At 40.4% G+C, this 21,352-nt stretch overlaps 1 protein-coding gene across 3 annotated transcripts; it reads left to right on the top strand.

The window, feature by feature from the left end:
* The first annotated feature begins 2,150 nt into the window (after positions 1-2,150).
* On the top strand, positions 2,151-20,991 carry LOC114682987 (zinc finger protein 39-like). Of its 3 annotated transcripts, XM_037200594.1 has the most exons (6): positions 3,539-3,628; positions 4,553-4,660; positions 6,352-6,413; positions 9,154-9,280; positions 16,540-16,632; positions 18,439-20,991. In XM_037200594.1, exons 3-6 carry the CDS (start codon positions 6,411-6,413, stop codon positions 20,196-20,198), a joined length of 1,983 nt encoding a protein of 660 aa, XP_037056489.1. In that variant the 5' UTR covers positions 3,539-3,628; positions 4,553-4,660; positions 6,352-6,410; the 3' UTR covers positions 20,199-20,991. The 3 variants fall into 3 exon arrangements, with proteins under 3 accessions (XP_028712973.1, XP_037056489.1, XP_028712974.1); XM_028857140.2 differs by lacking the exons at positions 4,553-4,660; positions 6,352-6,413 and adding an exon at positions 2,151-2,264 and having other exon boundaries at positions 3,464-3,628; XM_028857141.2 differs by lacking the exon at positions 6,352-6,413.
* The last annotated feature ends 361 nt before the right edge of the window (positions 20,992-21,352 follow it).

Raw genomic sequence — 21,352 nt, 5'->3', positions numbered from 1 at the left:
CTAAATATTCCTAAAGGAGTTAGAGGTCTATAAAGTTAGTAAGGCTGTAAGAAAAGAAGGGTCCGAGCTAAATTGTGCAAAGCTATTACTTAAGGTCCACCTGACCTAGGCAGTGTCTTCATGTGGAATTTACCTTAATTCAGGAGACTTATTATGTGGTGGTTTGGACTGTTATTCCTGTAAGTCCTTGAATGTGGCTAAGGGAGATATCTGATTCCAGTGCTAAATGGAGAAGAAATGGATGGACCTGAGGGAAGGAAGTCTTTCCTGAGGTTGTTATCCAAATACCTCAAATGTTTATGTCTAAATAGTGATTAGTCCACACTGTTAGCAATTCTTAGGAAAAAATCAATTGGGAAAGCTGTGAAGGCACACATAATTTTCATAACAGATAATAGCTGATATATAACAAGCCAAATAACACCAAATGCTCCCTGGAATTTGGCTTCCTCTGAAGGAATTCCTTGATCCCTTCAGGTAGTGGCTTTGCCGTAACTAGCTGAGTTCTTATGATATATTCCTGCAGCCCATAGCACTTTATTTTGGAGATATTACAATATATTATGATCAATTGGTCCTTTCTGTGTTACAGTTCTGAGGCAAAAGGTATCCTGGCAATTGGGAACCAAGGAATACCACAAAGTCACATCGCACAACAAACCTCACACACAGACTTGTTGGGAAAAACACAGGTGACTCTGCTCAGAAGAGAAGCACAAAGAACTGAGTGGGAGGTGGGCTTTATATAGGGTTTCATACAGTAGTATAAGGTTTATGTATGTATGTATATATATACATATGTACACACACACACACACACACACACACACACACACACACACACACACGATTGCAGCTCTCGGCTGGGGGTACCTCCACCTCCAAGAGTACCAGAGGAGTGCCGACGCTCAGTGGTCACTTCCCCTGACACAGGGAAGAATTTACACCCCCCAAAAGGGAAATTTACTAATTACCATTGGTGGATGTGATGCCGAGCGATCAGTGAGCCGGAAGGTGAGTCTGTTGTAGACGGACTGGAGGGATGAGAGTCCTGGTGCGGCTCAGAGCCGAGGGGGAGCAGGGGCACCAGGAGAGTCTATCAAGTCACCAATGTAAGTGTTACAGCTCTGAGGGCAAACGTATCCTGGCAGCTGGGAGCCAAGGAATACCACAAAATCGCGCCACACAATAAACTTCACACAAGGTTTACTGGGAGAAATACAGGTGGGTGAGTGGGAGGTGGGTTTTACGTAGGGTTTATTGGGGGTGGAGCTTTCCAGGGTGGGGATTGGTGGGATGGCAAGCTTGGAGTGAGCTCGGGATTGGTGGGCTTTCAAGTCCTGAGCTTGAACTTTTTACTGTGTAGGGAGGTGCTTGGCCCGCTGGTCCTTAAGGTCTTTAAGAGTGTTCGGTGGGCAGAGCTTAGCTGTTGGAGGTCCTCGGGGGCGGGGCCTGGCCACTGGGTGCCACGAGGGGTCTTAAAATTACCATCAACGCAGTCCGATTTTTTTTTTTTTTTTTTTTTTTTTAATGTGAATGCCAGGAAATCTTAAATGACAACATGCCTCACATTTTATTTGTGCTTGACATCCTCTTTGCTCTTAACCACTGAGCCATCTCTCTTTCCCTTGACATCCTCTTTAACAGATGGCTTCTGTTAGATTTCTGTCGGCTTCTCTGTTCAAAGCTCTGGGACCAAAATCAAAGAAACAAAGATCAAAGGAAAAGTTACTGGAAATTTAAAAATTGTCTTTCTTTACATTTGTGAATAACATATTTCTACATAGAATTCGCCATTCAGATGACTTTATGAACAGGATTAAACCCCAACCTCGTCGTCCACCTGGAGAGAGCTTTATCTTCAGACAGCTGCAGACAAGGGGAGCACAGTGGTCAGCTCCTGCAGTCTCAGCACTTTGGAGCTGAGGCAAAAGGACGGTTAGGAGTTCGAGGTCAGCGCAGGTTACCTCGTCTCGAAAAACAAGATACAAAACAAAACAAACACTCGCAGCTGTCCCTATTCAGGCAGTCTGTCTTACTCAGCCGCGGATTGGTGCCCTCTGCGATCACTCAAGGCACGAGGGGGTGGGGACTGAGATGCGATCCAATCAGGCTCGCGTCCCGGGCGCGGGGGCGGGCCTTCGCGGGTTCGCTCGTTCGCGGGCCTTTGTCTCGCGCCATCTTAGCGCTTGATCCGTTAGCTGAGCGGGGCAGTCCGGGCGCCTCGGGCCCGTCAGCTGAGGGAGGCGGACGGGGGCGCCATGGTGAGTGCTGCCCGCGGGAACCGGCCCCGGCTGGACGCAGACGGTGTGGCTCCCGGAGGCCTGTGCGGGGCGGAGCTGTGCCCCCGCCGCCCCCGGTCCTGTCGCGGCCGAGCCTCCCCACTCCCTGACGCTGCAGGGAGACTTGTCATCAGCCGCGCCCTTCTCCTCCTGGTGCTGACCCCGGTGCCACCGCTGCTGTGTCTGGCGTCCCATTGTCTAGCTGTCATGCCTGGGCTGAGGCCTCCCCTGTCCTCCCCCTCATCAGGACGGCTTTTATTGTGTTGGCTTGTGTGGACAGTGTCGTGAGCGGGGACGTGCAGCGTCTCTTCCACCCCGAATTCGGGTCCTTCGCTGTAGTTACGTTTCTGCTCCCAGGGCACCAGCCCGATGGATCTGTCTGTGTACATCTTATTCCATCTTCATGACTTCGTGAAGTATGTGTGCTTGACAATCCTGATTGTCAGCTTCATTGGACCGACTACATTAATAAAACACACCTCGGGCTGTGTGAGGGCTTTCCCGGGGTGACATTCCAATGGCCTCATGCATAGATCAATCCCTCGATGAATCCGCAGTTTGATATGTATTATTGGGTGGTGCTGAGAAGTAGGCATTGGGACAGCGTTGTAGGAAGTTGGTCCCAAGTGTGGCCCTGGGCATCAAAGAAATCTGTGGACTTCTTTACAATGGTTAGAATACAATGGCTAGAAACTTTTCAAACCCCATTTAAAACCCCCGTTTCCCCTAACTTTGTAAAGCCTCAAATAGAACAGTTAGTAGAACAAATCAGAATTCCTGCATCTTTGACTAGGTTCTGTAGCTATAATTTACGTGATTTCCCACAGGACTTGTAAGTTTTAAGTTGATGTTATTGGAAGCGTTTTCTTAAGACTATGTTACATGTAGGGAAGAAACTTAAAGAGCTTTTTATAAATAGCTACAGCAAAACTTTGTGTCAGTACGTGGTGTGTTTTGCGATTATTGTGAGGCATTTTTAGCATTTGCTTTTATGACGATTCTACAGAAGGTTAAATTGTACTCAGGGCGCTGCATTTGCCAAGCTCACAAGACCAATCACAGCGTGACTCCTTCTCAGAGACTGAGGGTCATTCTGTTGAATTTTGCTTTAGTTCATGTGTCTTTGCACTGTAAATGTGGCTCTAAGTCACTCACATCTTCAACACTGTGTGGTTTCATAGAGGAACTTGCAGCAGGACCGTGTGGAGAACTCCATGAGTCAGCTCCCCAGTCAAACTCTTGACACTGGAAAGCAGAAGAGAAGCTACAAGAAGAGACCTGTCACTTACAGCCACAGGAGATGGTCCCGGCGGTGTAGAGCAAGAAAACACAAGGCACCAGTGAAGGTAAATAAGAAACTATGGGAGGTAATATATGTGCATGTTACTGTCTTTATTCCCTTACCTTATCTAGAAACAGTAGTATGAGATTATATATCTATATCTATATCTATATCTATATATATATATATTTGTCAAACATGATTTAATGTAATATGCCATGGCAATTGACAATTGAAAATCCACAAGAGCACCATCAAGATGGATCAGTGGGTAAAGGTGCTCAACTCTGACAACTTTAGTTGGATCTCCAGGACCCACAAGGTAAAAGGAAAGAACCGAATTCCACACATTGTCCTTAGACCTCCATGTGTGCTCTGTGGCACAAGCATACACATACATAAATAAATTTTTAAAAATTCACATGACCATTTCAGTAAATGCAGAAAACAAACTGGAGAACAGTGTAGGAACTGCTACATTTTCCTTGTAATTAATGTCATACTTAATAAAATCAATATTTTTACTTCCTGAGAAGAGAAATAAGACATACCCATTCTCACTACTGCTATTATCAGTGTCGTAGAGGTGTTCTCCAGGACCCATGGCAGCAGTAATGACTAAGAGTCATGTAAATTGGAAGAAGAGGGTCGTGATCATATGTGTTTGGAGATGAGGTGACACTGTGTTCATTAAAAATATGACATGAAAAAAGTAACAAAAAAAGGTAAAAAATAAAATCAACTGTGTTTCTCTACACAAGGAAGAGTCCCAAAATGAAGTTGAGCAATTCCAGTGAAGGATACTAAAAGCAAAATACTCAAAATAACTTTCTTGAAAGATGTGAAATCTTGATTCACTGAAAACTAGACTATATGGTTTGTTTTGGGGTCATTGGTTATCACCTTTTCTCCTCTTCCCTTGGCTCTGGGGCCTGTACTTTCATAGAAGGAGGTAGGGATTGCGTTTCTGTCCTTTACATCATTACAGATTTGCTCAGGATGAGGCCTACACACTCAAATGTGTGTTACTGTCTCCATTGTTATGGACAGAAGAATGAAGTCCACAGAGAGGGGCATCCCAAAAGTGGAACACCAGGTACTGATTCCTCTCACCCTACCCTGCCCATTGTCTTTATTTAAATGACCCCATATACATACTATACCAATGGGTTTTTAAAGAGGGGATCTGGGATCCAGGGCTCTAAGGAAGGAGGCTAGGGATTCCACAGTGTGAAGGAAGATGGCTCTGAGGAACTATGTCTGAGGTTGTCCTCTGGTTTACATGGACAATACCGTTTGGTTAGCCAAGCTAAGTGGGGGATTATAAACCTGATTTTTGGATTGACTACAAGTAGGCATTTGACTTTTCATCAGAGTTATGAATGGCAAATGCTGTAGATGAATTTATATGGTGAGGCTGACCACTAAAAGCAGATGTCACGATATCTAGAGTTAGGGTATTTTGGAGTTAGCTGCAGTTGAAAACATGCTAGTCTCTAATCTTATAGGACTAAGGGCCTTTAAAAGAAGAGGGAGAGAGTTCTTTCTCACTGCACTGTGTGAGTACACATCAAGGAAATTGCCTTTATAAGCCTGGGAAAGCCTCAGCAGAAACTGAATCAGTTGGTATCTTGATCCTGCAGAACTGAGAAAATGCAGCGTGTTATGGAAGCCCAAAGCAGCTAATGCAGGGAGGGATTTGGATTGGAGAAAGCAACTATAACTAATCACACCCTATTTTTGCTTCTTCAGTTCCTCGTAAAAACTGAAATTCCTTTGCCCACATCTATGAATTTGATGCTTCCATTGGACTGCTGTTAAATTAGTTTATTGACCTACAGACAGTCAGTGTCTTTATGATATAAAATTCTACTTCATAAATATGCTACTCTATTTGCTTTTTTTTAAATCCCCCACCCATTTTTCCCTTCATATATTTGCATACTTTTGTTGTTAGTACGGCCAGGGTTTTATTTCAGTGCTTTTGTTGTATGAATAGTCTCACATGTAGAATTTAATTTTTAATAGTTTAATTTATTGAGTTTTCTATTTGAAATACTTTACAGGAGATTGTCAGGTGTTTTTACTTCTAAATGATATGGAAATCATAATCTGCATTTTTCCCTTTTCATTTAACTTGGTTGGCATGTCTTATACAGTGCTGGTGCTCATGAGGTGGGTCTTTATGTTGTTGTCTTGAGTTTTGTAGATAGGGTCTTGCTATGTAGACCAGGCTGGCCTCAAACTTGGATCTTCCTGCCTCTGCCCCTCAAGTGCTGGGATTACAGGCCTACCAAACCTTGCCTGGAAAGACGGGGCATCCTTATCATTCCGTCTTTTTCCTTGGCTGTCATGCTGCCTTCTTTGTTAAAGACATAAATTTTATCATGAGAAGAAAGACTGTTCTGATTTTTTTTTTTTGCCAAGAATCTTTACAAACTGCTCTTGTTTAAAAAAAAAAAAAATGGCTCAGTGGTTAAGAACACAGAGTATTCTTCCAGAGGACCTGGGTTCAATTCCCAGGATCCACATGGCAGTTCACAACCATCTGTAACTCCAGTTTTAGGGTATGCAAGGTCTTCTGGCCTCTGTGGGCACTGCATGCATGTAGTACACATATATACATGCAGGCAAAACACCCATCCACATAAAATAAATAATTAAAAAAAATGCCTTTTCCGTGTCTTTGAGGATGATCACAAGATCATACACTCCCACCAGTGGAACTGTGAATACAGTGAAATACATTAATGTATTTTTTAATATTGAGCTTTTCTTTGTTTCTAGATAAGTATTTAAGAGTATTTCTCAGTTCCTGTGGTCCGATTCTCTTCCTTAGTCACTGAATGGTAATGTTTCTGCAGATTCTGTACTTTTATTTTGACAATCTCTTGGGTTCTCCTGAAGCCATTTCACTTACTCTTTTGTCTTCATATGACTGAGGTTCTGCTGTTAGCGAAATCTTACTTTTCCCCACTAAAACTGTCTTTTGATTGCTAGGTCCTGTCTTAATTAGGGTTTCTATTGCTGTGAAGAGACACCATGACCACAACAACTCTTATAAAGGAAAATATTTAATTGGGCTAGCTTACAGTTGCCGAGGTTTAGTCCAGTATCATCATGGGGGGGACATGGTGGTGTGCAGGCAGACATGGTGCTGGAGAAGGAGCTGAGAGTTCTACATCCTGATCCACAGGCAACAGGAAGTGAACTGTCTATCACACTGAGCATAGCTTAAGCATAAAAGGTCCCAAAGCTCAACCCCCATAGTGACACACTTCCTCCAACAAAGGCACATCTCCTAATAGTGCCACTCCTTATGGGGTCACAGGTCCTATTTCCAGTAGCCAGTTGAATGTTCTCACATGTCTAATCACAGAAACATAGTGTGTTTAGTTGGGCATGCTGGTTCACATGCTTGTAATTCCAGTACCCTGGAGGAAAGAGGATCAAGAGTCCAAGGCCAGCCTCAGCTACGCAGAGTTTGAGTCTAGCCTGGACTGCATGAGACACTGTCTCAAAAACAAACTATCTAACCCAACAGTACATTTTAAGATCAATCTATTACCGATCATATTCATTGTACTTCCTTTGGTAATATATTATGTACCCTAATAAACTTGCCTGAGGATCAGAGGACAGAGGCAGCCACTAGAATAGACATAGAGGTCAGGCAGTGGTGGGGCACACCCTTAATCCTATCACTCGGGAGCCAGAGATCCATTTGGATCTCTTTGAGTTCAAGGCCACGCTGGAAACAGAGCCAGGCAGTGGTGACACACACCTTTAATCTCAGTACTGGGAAGCACACATGCCTTTAATCCCAGGAAGTGATGTCTGGGCAGAGAAAGGTATATAAGGTGTGAGGAAACAGGAACTCATCTCTTTAGGCTGAGGATTTCATAGAGGTAAGAACCAGTGCCTGGCTGTTCTGCTTCTCTTTTCCTCAGGCAAGTTTATTAGGGTACACAATCTATCACCACAACTTCCCCTTAATTTTTACAAAATTACTTTCTACTTAGCTAATCATGTATACATCCTGAAAGTATATATCTCTTTTTACTCTAAGCATAACAGACAGTTACCAAATTTTAGTCCTGGAATTTTTTCGCTCTTTCATTTTTCTAGGATGTGTTTTCTATTCTCTCTTTGTATATGTGCTTGTTCATTTGTTTGCTTGTTTGACATGGGGTCTCATTATGTAGCCCTAGCTGGCCTTGTACTTAACAGAGATCTGTGCACCACCACACTTGGCTGTATGTGGGAGCCCGCTCCCAACTTTTGAAGGGTTCTTAGGTGGAAGAGAGAGGAATTAGGAAATATCAGACAGAATGAAAGATGGAGACAAGAAGAAAGACAGAAACACAGGATAGCTTCAGGAGGGCCTGGATCAATACCCAACAGCCTTGAAGTTTATTCAAGAGGGCTTTTTATAATATGCCAAGGAGAGAGACAAAAGACCTCCCCCTTGCAAGATCAAAGCACACCGTACAGCCAAGTGTAGACCCTTCCAAACACCTGGTAAGCATGCCCGTGGTCAAATTATCTCTTTATGCAGCCCTGCTGGGTAATGCAAGCTCAGATTCTTGGACCCTGAGTAAGTTCTCACTAGGAAGCCTCTGTGGGGTCCCACAGCTGCATTCTTTTATTTTCTTTTTGGTTTTTAAGACAGGATCTCATGTAGCCCCACCTGGCCTATTGCTACTTAGCTAAGGGTGGTTTCTAGTCTGTACTCAAAGGCTGTATACCCAGTGCAGGTAATTATGTGTCACCTGGTTCCTTCTCTCATTAGTCTCCATTTGCATTCTTCTCTGACCTCCTTTCCTGAGATGGCTTTCAAAATGCAGATCTTAGATTTAAGAGGCAAATATAAAGATTACTGTAAATGTAACTTTGTTACAAACTGTTGTTGGAATCAGACCATTTTTAAATGCAGAACCACTGGGTTGTCAGTCACCTGAACATATAACTATAACTCACCATTGCCCAGGAACAGTCACATACATATGGGTCTACGTATAGGTCCATTAACCGCCCATGGTTTTGTGCTCTTACAACTTGACTTCTGTGGTTTGTTACTCATGAGACCTCATTGGGTCGAAGAGCTAAGCCTGCCGTCAGTAAAGCATAACTTCAAGGATGAGTAGCAGTCCTCATCCCCCTGTTCTGCACTGACATGTGTCTTTATTCATCATTATTTCAAGGATGAGGTGTGCCTGTGTCCTCATTCAAAATAGATTACCAGGCCACTTGTAGACAAGGTTTCTTTTCTTTTTCTTTCTTTCTTCCTTTTAAGATAGAGAGTTTGTATATGTGTGTGTTACTGCAAATTGAACCCAAGGTCTTGTGCATGTTTTACTGCACATAATCCATCCATTTTTGTTAGGAAAGGAAAATTCTGTAGTAGTAGACTTTTGTGTTACTAAATTAGTACAGAAGCATAAAACATTAGTGATTTTTCCATCCCAAGATAGAGAATATAAACCAATATGCAGCCTCCATGAGAGATACTCACAAAGAGCAAACTCTCACATTCCTAGCTTTTGATAGCCCCAAAAGCTTGAGTTGAGGAGAAATGTTTCATTACAGGGGTTGGTGTCATTTGAGGATGTCTCTGTGGACTTCACCTGGGAGGAGTGGCAGGACCTAGATGATGCTCAGAGGAAGCTCTACAGGGATGTGATGCTGGAGACCTACAGGAGCCTGGAGTCCTTGGGTGAGTGAAAGTCCTTTGTTAGTAAGAACAGTTGAAATTTGTTTACACACACACACACACACACACACACCACACACACACGTATAAATAAACCTACCTATAGAAATTGGCAGGTCTATGCAGACATATCACATCTTTATATTGGGAACATTTAAATCTCTGTTAGCTATTTTGGACCATTTAATCATTTTCAACCATGGTCATGCTTCTGCGCTATAGAAAACTGAAAGTTATACTGGCTATCCAGCTGTACCCCTGCATGCATTAACCGTTTTCGCTCAGTCCCTCCCTCGCATACTCTTCTAGGCAATGATAACCATTCTTGCCTCTGTTTCTTTGAGTGCAACTTTGTTTTCCACATATAAACAAGGATATGCAATGTTTATCTTTTTGTGCCTGACTTATTTAGTGAAAACAATACATCAGTTCCAACCTGAGATAATTTTTGAATTCTTAGTGACTAATATTCCCTTATGCATAAATACCTTTTTGTAAAAGACAAGATTTCATGTAGCCCAAGATTACCTTGAACTCATGATCTTTCAAAATACTGATTTCATTTTTTTAAATATATTCAGTAGTAGCTGCACCATAAAAGTAGTTCTATTTCTAGTTTTTTTTTTTTTTGGAGGAACTTTCATACTGTTTTTCATAGTAACAATTTTATATTCCCAGCAACAGTGTAGGGTAATGTATCTTTCTCTGTGTCCTGTTGTTTGTGGTTTTGATAATATTCGAGCTGCAAGTGTTATGATATTTCTCTATGGTTTTGATTAGCATTTTTCTGATATTTACAACTATTGACCATTTATTGATGAGTTTGTGAGTTATTTATATGCCTTTGGGAAAACACCTATTCAAGTCACTTGTTCAATTTTTAGTTAAATTATTTTCTGCTGTTAACTTCCTTGTATATTCCAGAAATTAGCCTCTTGGACATTTTCTTTCAGTGTATATGTTAATACTTTACTCTTGTCATTTGCCTTTCTTTATAGAGGTTTTTTATTTATGAAATCCCAGTTGTCAGTTTTTGCTGTTGATGGCTGTGGTTTGAGGTCATGTCATAATCTTTGTGCTGAGTGTGATTGTGCATGTCTGTGTTTCCCACACCCTTGAAATTGAGGAGGAAACATTACTTGGGCTGAGGACTTCCAGACCAGCCTGGCAATATAGGGAGGCCAATCTCAAAAAGGAAATAAAATCTTTGAATCAATATTCAGCTTCCCTGTATTTTATTTCAGTAGTTTCAGATCTTGTGTTTATGTCTTTGATATATTTTAATTTGATTTCTGAATATGGTAAGATATAGGGGATCTAATATCTTTCTGTATGCAGGAGTGGTGTATAGTTTTTTTTTTTTAACTAATTATCAAAGGGAACCTCCTTTCTAAATATTCCTGCTGCCTCTGGTGAAAACCAGTTGGCTGTAATTTATGGACTTGTTTCTCTGTTGTTCCATTAGTCTGTTTGTCTGCTTCTATGCCAGTACTGTGCTGTTGGTTACATATGTAATGAGCAGATTTGTTCTTTTTTTATTTTGCCCAAGAATGCTTTGACTGTCTGGGGACTTTTGTGTTTCTCTGTAAAGATTAGGACTGGCTTTTTTCTAGTTCTGTGAAAATGCTGTTGATACTTAGATAATTGGTAAGTCAATTTGAGTATGTGGACATTTTATCAATATTGAATTCATTTATGACAATGAGATCTTCATTTTGGGGTCCTCATTTTCTTTCATCAGTGTTTCACATATATGCACACTATGTATATATGGTGTGTGTGTGTGTGTGTGTGTGTGTGTGTGTGTGTGTGTGTTGTGTGATAAAGGTTTATTAAGGAAGAGGACAGGCAAAAGAGATCTAGTCCTCCTTGATGCCATTATGTTGGCTAGCTCCTCCAGCTTCCTCTTGGCACAGATGTGTATCCTCACCCACTTCTTGATGAACTTGTGTGTCCTTGGAGGCACTGTGCAGATCTGATGGCCTACCACTCATAGGGCAGAAAATTGCACATTCCCTTAAAATTTTGGTATGTTTAGTGAGACATCAGCACTGTCAGCCATGTCTTAGCTTTTTTACATTCTTTCTTACTTTGTGGCCTGGGATGAGGCCAACAACCATGGGATAGCCTGGAGCTATGGTTGCTGACCTTCAGTGGGGGCTTCAACAGGAAGCTTATAATTTTTATTGTAATAATCCTTTATGACTGTGCTTTAATAACTTTTGAATACTATTATTGTCTTTACATCTCAACAATTTCATTAAAGAGACTGCTGGGTAGGGCTGGGGGAGATGATTCATTTGAAAACATTCTCCAGTGATGCTGTGGGTTTTGTTGACAGACTTCTTATTACTGATTCAAATGTATTAATATCCTGTCAGATTGTATTCTCATGGTTGAGTTTGGGTAGCTTGTTTATGTCCAGTGAATTACCTATTTCTTTAGATTTTTTTTTTTTCAATTTGATCATGTTCATTGTATTCGCTAAGGATACTTTGGACTTCTTTTTCTTTTTTTCTTTTTTTGGTTTTTCAAAACAGAGTTTCTCTGTTTAGCTCTGACTGTCCTGGAATTTGCTCTGTAGACCAGGCTGGCCTTGAATTCACAGAGATCCACCTGCCTCTGCCTCCTGAGTGCTGGGATTAAGGATGTGTGCCACCACCGCCCAGCTGATACTTTGGATTTTTATGGTATCACTTGCGATGTCTTTTTTTAAATTTTAATTAAAAAATTGTTCAGAAGTTAGTTTTTTTTCTTATGGTTTGACTTTTGATGCAGGTACACATGGTATCTCTTGCAGTATTGCTTTAGATGTAGTTGTAGCAGTCATTTGTTCCAATAAATTCTCAAATTTGCATTTTGCTTTCTTTCATACTCACTAGTCATCTAGTAGGATGTTTAATTTCCAAACACTAGAGTTAATAATGCTCTTTTTACTTTAGCTTCTACTTTGATCTCATTGTGATTAGAGAGGACAGTAACTATGAACTCAGGGTTTTTGCTGGTTTGTTTTTTAAATTTGTTAAGGCTTACTTTATTTCTTAACATTTGTCCTGTCCTGAGAAGTAACGTGAGCTGTGAGATGAATGGCACTCCTCAGCAGTGGTGAATATTCTGGAAGTGTCTGGTTTTTTGTTTTGTTTTTTAAATACAGGTTTTGGTTCAGTCTGTTTGAATTCTGGATGCTCTGGGTGCGCATCTTCATGTTACATCTACCCCTTCCTATTCAGTTCACATGTCTTTCCTAGTGAATGACTCTAGTCTCTTCTGCAGCATGTCATTGAGAAATAACAGTATTTTCATCTATTCAAAGAGTTTATATTTTTATTGAGAAATATGTCGTTTATGCTCAAGGATATTTTTGATAAGTGAAGATGTATTTCTGACATTTTTGGTGGCTATTTTCTGTATTTTTTCCTGTGTTAATTTTTTTATGTTTAATGGTTTTCTCGTATTGATACACTTTCATCTTTTCCTTTTATGTATCTGCTCTGCTGTATTGTTTAATTTTATATGTTCATGTGCTTTAGTAATGGTGGTTATTATCCTTTTACTTATTGTATAACATCTCTTAAGCATTTCCTGTAGGGCTGTGTATTAGGCAAGGTTCTCCAGAGCAGTGGTTCTCAACATGTGGGCCTTGACCCCCTTGGGATTTGAATGACCCTTTCACAAGGGTCACCTCAGACCATCGGAAAACACAGGGATTTATATTATGAGTCATAACAGTACAAAATTTACAGTTAGAAGTGCTGGGCGTGGTGGCACACGCCTTTAATCCAAGCACTCAGGAGGCAGAGGCAGGTGGATCTCTGTGACTTCGAGGCCAGTCTGGTTTATAGAGTGAATTATAGGACAGCCATGACTTAACAGAGAAGCCCTGTCTTGAAAAACCAACCCCCCCAAAAAAAACCCCAAAATTACAGTTATGAAGTAGTAATGAAAATGATTTTATGGTTGGGGGTCACCACAACATGAGGAACTGTATTAAAGGGTCCCAACATTAGGAAGGTTGAGAACCACTGCACTAGAGGAACAGAACATCTCTCTCTCTCTCTCTCTCTCTCTGTGTGTGTGTGTGTGTGTGTGTGTGTGTGTGTATTAAAGAAGATTTATTAGACTCTCTTTCAGCTGATAGGGAAAGGTAGTCAAACAATGGCTATTTACATACTGGAGAGCCTAGAACCCAGTAGCTTCTCAGTCCACAAGGCCAAATACCTCAGCAGTCTCAGTCTAGAGTTTAAAGCCTGAAAGAATCCTGGGAGTTGCTGGTCTTCAGTCCATTTTGGAAACTGGAGACGCTAGCGTCTGCTATCAGGAAAGAATGACACTAGCAGCAGAGATGAATGCACTCACCAGCAAGAAGTGCAGGAAGGCAGCAAACAGCACTGCTTGCCTCAGACCTCACTGGAGCTGGTCACAGGTAGAAGGTGCTGTTGACTGGGCTTCTCCTCCAGTTAATCCTACCTGGGAGAATCCACACAGACCTGTGCAGTGTCTTGTCCCTTATTGATTCCAGACCCTATTAAGTTGACAAGATTAATTACCACAGTCTGATCTAGTGGTGATGGATTCTTTTAGTTTTTGTTTATTTTTTTTTATTTTTTATTTTTTTTTTTGGTTTTTCGAGACAGGGTTTCTCTGTGTAGCTTTGCGCCTTTCCTGGGACTCACTTTGTAGCCCAGGCTGGCCTTGAACTCACAGAGGTCCACCTGGCTCTGCCTCCCGAGTGCTGGGACTAAAGGCGTGCGCCACCACCGCCTGGCCAGTTTTTGTTTATTTTAGAAAGTCCAATTCTCAGGTTTTGAAAGTTAACCTCTCTAGATACAGTATTCTGGGCTGGCAATGGTTTTGGTTTTTGTTTAATTTTGAGTCAATCTTTTGTCCTCACCTGGGGGAAAATTCCTCTTGGTCTCTGGTGTTCCTCTAATGCATGTTTTGCTTTTGACAGTCTGATTATATACAATACAACTCAGGACCTTTTATGGGCAAATCTGTTGCATCCAGATGGTTATATATTTCTCTTGAATTTGGATTTTTTTTTTTTTTTTTTTTTTTTTTTTTTGGTTTTTCGAGACAGGGTTTCTCTGCATAGCTTTTGCGCCTTTCCTGGAGCTCACTTGGTAGCCCAGGCTGGCCTCGAACTCACAGAGATCCGCCCGGCTCTGCCTCCCGAGTGCTGGGATTAAAGGCGTGCGCCACCACCGCCCGGCGAATTTGGATTTTTTAAATCATTTATTTCATTTTTAAATAATTTATTTGGATTAAAAAAACTTGGTGTGTATATGTGTGTGGAATATGTGCTTGTGTGCATGAATTTGTACAAGTTCACACACACATGCATAAACATTTGGAGACTAGAGGATAGGATGATGTTAGGTGTATTCCTCTCTTTCTCTCCTTATTCCTTTGTATCTTAAAAAACAACTGGAGGATAAAAGGCTTTATATGGCCATCACCAGGGGAAGCCAAGACAGGAACTGAAGCAGAGACCATGCTGCTACTGACTTGCTCAATCATGGCTTGTTCAGTCTGCTTTCTTATATACCCCAGGACCACTTGCCCAAGTTTGGCACAGCCCACAATGGCCTGGGCCCTCCCTCATCAATCACTAATCAAGAAATTTCTCTACAAGCTTTCCTTGGAGGCATTCTCTCAATTGGGGTTCCTATTCCCAGATAATTAGCCTTTGTCAAGTTAACAAAAACAAAAAACCCAACCAGGATACCTTGAGACAGGGTCCTTCACTTTTAGGCTAGGCTGGCTGGTTAGCAAACTCCTGGGATCCCCTCTGCTTCTCATTGTTTGGTTTTTTTGAAACAAGGTTTCACCATGTAGCTCATGCTTACCTAGAAATTGTTAAATAGTCTAGGCTGGCCTCCAACTCCTGATTTTCTTGTTTGAGCCTCCAGAATGCTGAGATTTACAGGTGTAGTCTACCGTGCCTGGCTGAATGTTTTGTTTTGTTTTGTTTTTTATATCCATTCTCTATTCTTTTTTGAACACCAGTCATACAAATACTTAAACCAAAAGTATTGAAGGTGTTCTTCATTAAGAAAAAAACATTGGGGACTAGAGAGATGGCTCAGCAGTTATGAGCACGGCTGCTCTTCCAGAGGACCTGGGTTCAAATACCCACATGGCCACTCAACAACCATCTGTAATTCCAGTCCCAGGAACTCCAGCCATCTCTCCTTGAATCCACAGGCACTGCATGCACACGGTGCATAGACATGCATGCAGGCAAAACATTCATACAGATAAAATAAAAATAAATAAAATTAATTTCTTTTTCCATTTCAAATCTGATACATGCCTGGTACTTAGGAGGCAGGGGCAGGTGGATCTCTGAATTTGAGGCTAGCCTGATCTACATAGTGGATTCCAAGACATTCAGAGCTACATAGTAAGATCCTGTCTCAAAAACAAAACAAAACAAAAACAAAATCTGACCACAACATTCTAAACTTTAATCAATTCTGCTGTGGAGGCACACACCTTTTTGTTTTCCTTAAGTTTTTGTTGAGCTTTAGCTCCAAAATTCAGATTGCTTAAAAATTTTTTAAGCACACACACATGCCATGCATCTAGAGGTCAGAGGGCAACTTAGCAGACTTGGTGCTCTTTTTCCTCTATACAGGTCCTAGGGATGGAACTCATATGTGAGGCTTGGTACCAGGTGCCTTTACTGCTAACCCATCTTGACAGCCGGATCACTTCAGATTTTAGTCACCTTTGTCTCCTACATATCTGAGTCTGCTTACTTGTTTTCTTTCCTTTTCTCCTTCATTCCTTCCTTTTTTAAAAATATAATTGTATTGTGTCTCTTTAAGTATTTTTAAACTCATTCTTAGATTTCCTTTTCCTATTTATTTATCCTTAGTGCTGGGATTAATTTAGGGATTCATATGCATACTGGGCAAGTGTTCTGTCACTGAGCTGTATTCCCAACACTCTGTTATTTTTATTTTGACACAGGCTCTTATTAAGTTGCTTAGACAGACTTTCAACTAGTATTCCTTCTGTCTTGGCCTCTCAGGCATCTGAGATCACAGGGCTGCACTCACCCCAGCTTTGCTTTCTTTCTCAGGCCATTTAACTTTACTTAATCAAGGCAAGATTGCAGACCATGAAGGACAGGAGTGGACACTCACAAAGTGTACAGATTTGTCTAGCAATCACCCAGTTCCCAAAGGTGCTGTCTTTCTGCGGTGTGCTTGACTTAGCATTTGATACAATCTTACGTTATTTCCCATTAACAGGTCACTGCATTACCAAACCAGAGGTGATCTTTAAGTTGGAGCAAGGAACTGGGCCGTGGAGAGTAGAAGAAGTCCCAGAGCAGAGTCGGCCAGGTCAGTGAATGCACCCTGGACAAACAGATAAGGATGACCAGAATCTAGTAGACACTGGCCATGTTGAGCTGCTTTCACTGATGGCTCTGGTTCTAGTCTTGGGGTCAGCTGGTATCATACATCAGATGTTTCCTGTGTACATTCTCCAAGGAGAAATCTCATATGAACTTTTACCTCTTTTTTATTATGCTACATATTTTCTTGAGTTCACAAATTTCTGTAACCATATGGAGCTTCATAGATAATTTTGGCTAGTTGGTTCACTACTTTCTCTAAATTCTCAATTATTTGTGTTTTCTACCCCAGGCATTTTTGACTTTGTTAGTTCTTTTATCATATGGTATTTGGTTATTTCCTAAACACTGAACTTTTTAAAATTAGACATGTAAGTAATAATAAAACATGCATCTGCACATAAAGAGCTTACATTTTGTTGAAAAAAATTAAACACAGAAAATATTTGGTTGTAAGATAAGAGTCACAAAGAATGTTTTATCACAAAACAAGAAATAAAAGTATACACTGTTTTATTTCAGGAAAATTCTAAATGGAAGGGAATTTTAAGGAGATTATTATTCATTTAGTTTAATCTTGATATTACTTTTTTCCAGATTTGGTATACCTAATACATAAGTGGGCATAAAATATAAACTTGAGAGTGGTCATGATCTTAGTCCTTTGGAAATTGGTAGGTTAATATAAATATTTATCGTTATAGTTATTCAGGCATTAACCAAGGTGATTGATGAGAAAAATAGAAAAGCCTAGAATCAAGTCTTCTGTCCCACAGAATCAGAATCCATGAAAGTGAGGGACACTCAGCACCACCAAATGACCCAGCATGGAAAGGGAAACCTAGGCTTGACAGGACAAGTAGGCCTTTGATGTGAAGAGACTTAAGTGCAGCAGGATTTCATGTTGAACGGCTGAGATTGCTGTGGGTGTAGAAGTCTCTCATCAGCAGTCTCTCTCTGTGAAACTAATTTGAAGACAATAGATTTATGTAGAAGGCTACATTTATAATGTAGAAGACAGCTTAATACAAAATAGAAGCTTCCAGAAGCAAAGAGTTACAAAGCATGGGTGCATGTACCTTAACCTAGGTGGAGAATGACAGTTCTGTGAATCTCAGAAATATCCAGAAAAACATTTCAAAGAATGATGGGGATGGATTTGTTTCCTGAATGAAATCCATTGGAGGTAGGCTGGAGCTTCCTGACCTTCTTAGGGTTCTAGGAAACATAAAATAGATTTTGATTAGGAAACCAGAGGGATAGAGTTAGCTATTTTCATGTGAGAATAATGTCATTTGTGTTTATAAACCAACCCCCTAAGTTTCTATTGTGGTTCCTCATAGAAAAGTGAAAACTAAGCACGCAGGTATCAATCCTTTCCTATGTCTAAACTGTATTTCTGATTAGATGAAAGATACACCATATGAACCTCCATCCGCGGATAGCTAACTGACAAGGACCTGACCTTATAAGTCAGTTAGGAAAGGAAAGTGGGATGATTAAGAACTAGAATAAAGGAACACAAAAATAGCAGGTGGAAATGAGTGTACTGAAATATAAAACTAGGCATAGGTGAATATTTAACTAGCTCATGTTTCGATTGAATAAAACATTTTAAATCAGTGAAGTGATGTGATTTTTACATTGTCAAGTCTAATTGATAGATTCACTAGGGACAAATCTGTATTCATCATATATCAATATTATTTGAAATCATAATGCAGTGAGAATGAGAAGGCAAAGCTTTATCTTTCTGCTATATATAATCTTGGCTACTTCTGTTTTCTTTTAGATGTCCAGAAAGTAAATGAACTGGTTGAAACCAGCCAGGACAATCAAGAGAGACATTTGTGGCACCTTGTAATTACCAACAGCAACACGTCGACTAAGGAGAATGTTAAATTAGGAAAAATATTTAATGTGAGGTCAAAGAATGTTTCAAATATGACTGTAAAGAATGGAAATTCTTCAGGAATGAGGCCTGCAGCACTTAATGTATGGCAGAATGGGCTTCGCCCTAATGAGCCTGATAACATGAAGACTGGAAAGGAACTTGATAGCTCCCTTACTAGCAAGCCCCCCATACATGCACAGCATCATAGGTTGTATAACAGAGCTCCAAGTACTCGACATCATTTTCAATGTTGTAGGCAAGAAGCAACCTGCAACACAAAGGCATTATGGACAAGTAAGAGGTTCCACATTGCACCTAGTTCCAGTGAAGTTGGTGAGTCTGGGAAAGCATCTGATGAGGTAGCTCTTAATGCACAAGAGATGACTTGGGTAAGGGAACCAACGTGGGAATGTAATATTTGTAAGAAAACATTCTGTTCAAAGTTCAAGCTCACAAAACATAAGAAAACACACAAAGTACAGAAATATTACAAGTGTAGTGATTGTGAGAAAACCTTCTTTAAGAAATCATACCACAAAAAACAGAGAATACATGCAGGAGTCAGATCCTCCAGATGTAGACAATGTAAGAAATTTTTTCATCAGAAAAAACAGCAAAATGTACGCCAGAGAGTCCCCAGAGGAACAAAGCTGTATGAAATGTATCAATCTGAAAAAAGCTTTAACGAGAAGCCAAAGCTCAGGAGATATCAGAGAACAGGTTATAAACCCTATGGATGTCATATGTGTGGGAAATCATTTTTCCGGAAGTCACATCTCAACAGGCATCAGAGAATTCACACAGGTGAGAAACCCTATGGATGTAAAGAATGTAAGAAAACTTTCTACCATAAGTCATCCCTCACTATACATCAGCGAACTCACACAGGTGAGAAGCCCTATGAATGTAAAAAATGTAGGAAAACTTTCTACTGTAAGTCAGACCTGAATGTACATCACAGAACTCACACAGGTGAGAAACCATATGAATGTGACGAGTGTGGAAAAACTTTCTACTCTAAGTCACACCTCATTATCCATCAGAAAATTCACACAGGTGACAAACCATATGAATGTGAAGAATGTCAGAAAACATTCAATCGTAAATCAAACCTCACTGTACATCAGAAAACACACACAGGTGAGAAACCTTATGAATGTGGTGTATGTGGAAAAACTTTTCACCGGAAGTCACACCTCATCATGCATCAGGGAACTCACACTGGTGAGAAGCCCTATGAATGTAAAGAATGTGGGAAAGCTTTCTACCAGAAGTCCAGTCTCAGCAGGCATCAGAGAAATCACACAGGTGACAGACCATACTCATGTGAAGAATGTAGGAAGACATTCCTTCATAAGTCATCCCTTACTGTCCATCAAAGGAGCCACACAGGTTATAAACCATACTCATGTGAAGAATGTAGAAAAACATTTTACAGTAAGTCACATCTCACTGTACATCAGAGAACTCACACAGGTGAGAAGCCCTATGAATGTAAGATATGTAAAAAGGCTTTTCACCAGAAATCATACCTGAACAGGCATCAGATAACTCATGAAAGTGAGAAACGATTTGAATGTCAAGAATGTAGGAAAACATTCTATCATAAGTCATCCCTCACTGTGCATCAGAAAATTCACCTGAGGGAATGCCGATGAGTGTAATGTGGAAAGCCCTTTTATTAGAAACTATCAGCAGGCATCAGACAACTCACACACAGGAGATATTCTAAAAATGTGATGATCGAGGACAATGTTTTTGGAGAAGGCCACCTTAGCAAGCATTACATTTATATAGAAAATTCTGTGTGGCACGAGTTGGCTGTCTTCTTTGGAACACAGTCTCTGTTATGTAGTCTGACTATGAAACAGGCCTACAGAAAAATGTGCATATATATAATGGTCATTGTTTCTACCAGGCCCACAGAAATGCTGTAAGGTTTTTTTTTCTCCCTGAGTTTACATGAGCTCTGGGCCTGAAGTGAATGTGACCTGCAAGATGGCTTTGACATCCATTGTCAGAGAGTCACCAATTTAAGAGAAATAAAACTGATTGGAGAGAGCAGAGAGGCTCTCATTTTTATGCCCAAATACTCTTAGTTTAGTTGAGGAATACTTTCTCAAATCATTGTGCATGATATTTTGAAAAGAATGCAAATCTCCATAACTAATTCACTTAATGAAATTTTTGAGAGAACTTACATGCTCTTTAATATTTCAAAATTTGTACACACGGAAAACCTCCATAGCAAATTGAGAATACTTTATAAGAAAAGTTCTGTTGAACAGTTTGAATAAATTAAATGTTGATAATGTGTGAAACTTTGAACAAAACTTAAATGTCAGAAGTTGTAATGAAGGAAAACTACCAGTCTTTGTAACTTTAATACTAACTTTCAAATGGAGGCATACATGTGCCAATAAATAATATGAATGATGTTATTGTCTGTCAGAGTACAGTGTCTGGGAACATTTGTGGTTGTTGTAACTGGAGGTTGGGAGTTGGTACTGGCACACAGTAGATCGGGGCCAGACGTGCTTTGTAAACAGCTGCACAAAGTGCACAAAGCATTCCCTCATTCACATGTATGCAGGTGTTTTATACTGATGGGAAATTCCTTTGGTGAGACCTAGGTTAAGGATAGAAAATGTATTTGCTTTGTATTTGTTTTTCTTTGTTAAATGGTAAAGTATATGGGTAACATTTGTGAGACTCTGGTTTCAGCCTCCTATACATGCATAAACTAAACAGTTCTACATCAAATACTATTCTAGCACAGGTACCTATTTTCTCAAATAGTACTATGCACTTT

The sequence above is a fragment of the Peromyscus leucopus genome, chromosome 8b (assembly GCF_004664715.2).
Source record: "Peromyscus leucopus breed LL Stock chromosome 8b, UCI_PerLeu_2.1, whole genome shotgun sequence".
Lineage (NCBI taxonomy): Eukaryota > Metazoa > Chordata > Mammalia > Rodentia > Cricetidae > Peromyscus > Peromyscus leucopus.
The sequence above is the reverse complement of the archived record's forward strand: the minus strand, read 5'-3'. Positions and strand labels throughout refer to the sequence as shown.

Bases quoted from the DNA above. Each gene is read 5' to 3' on its own strand.
- LOC114682987 (XM_028857140.2), top strand. The intron at 3,629-9,153 runs GTAAATAAGAAA...GTTTCATTACAG, and splicing joins AACACAAGGCACCAGTGAAG to GGGTTGGTGTCATTTGAGGA. The intron at 16,633-18,438 runs GTCAGTGAATGC...GTTTTCTTTTAG, and splicing joins CCCAGAGCAGAGTCGGCCAG to ATGTCCAGAAAGTAAATGAA.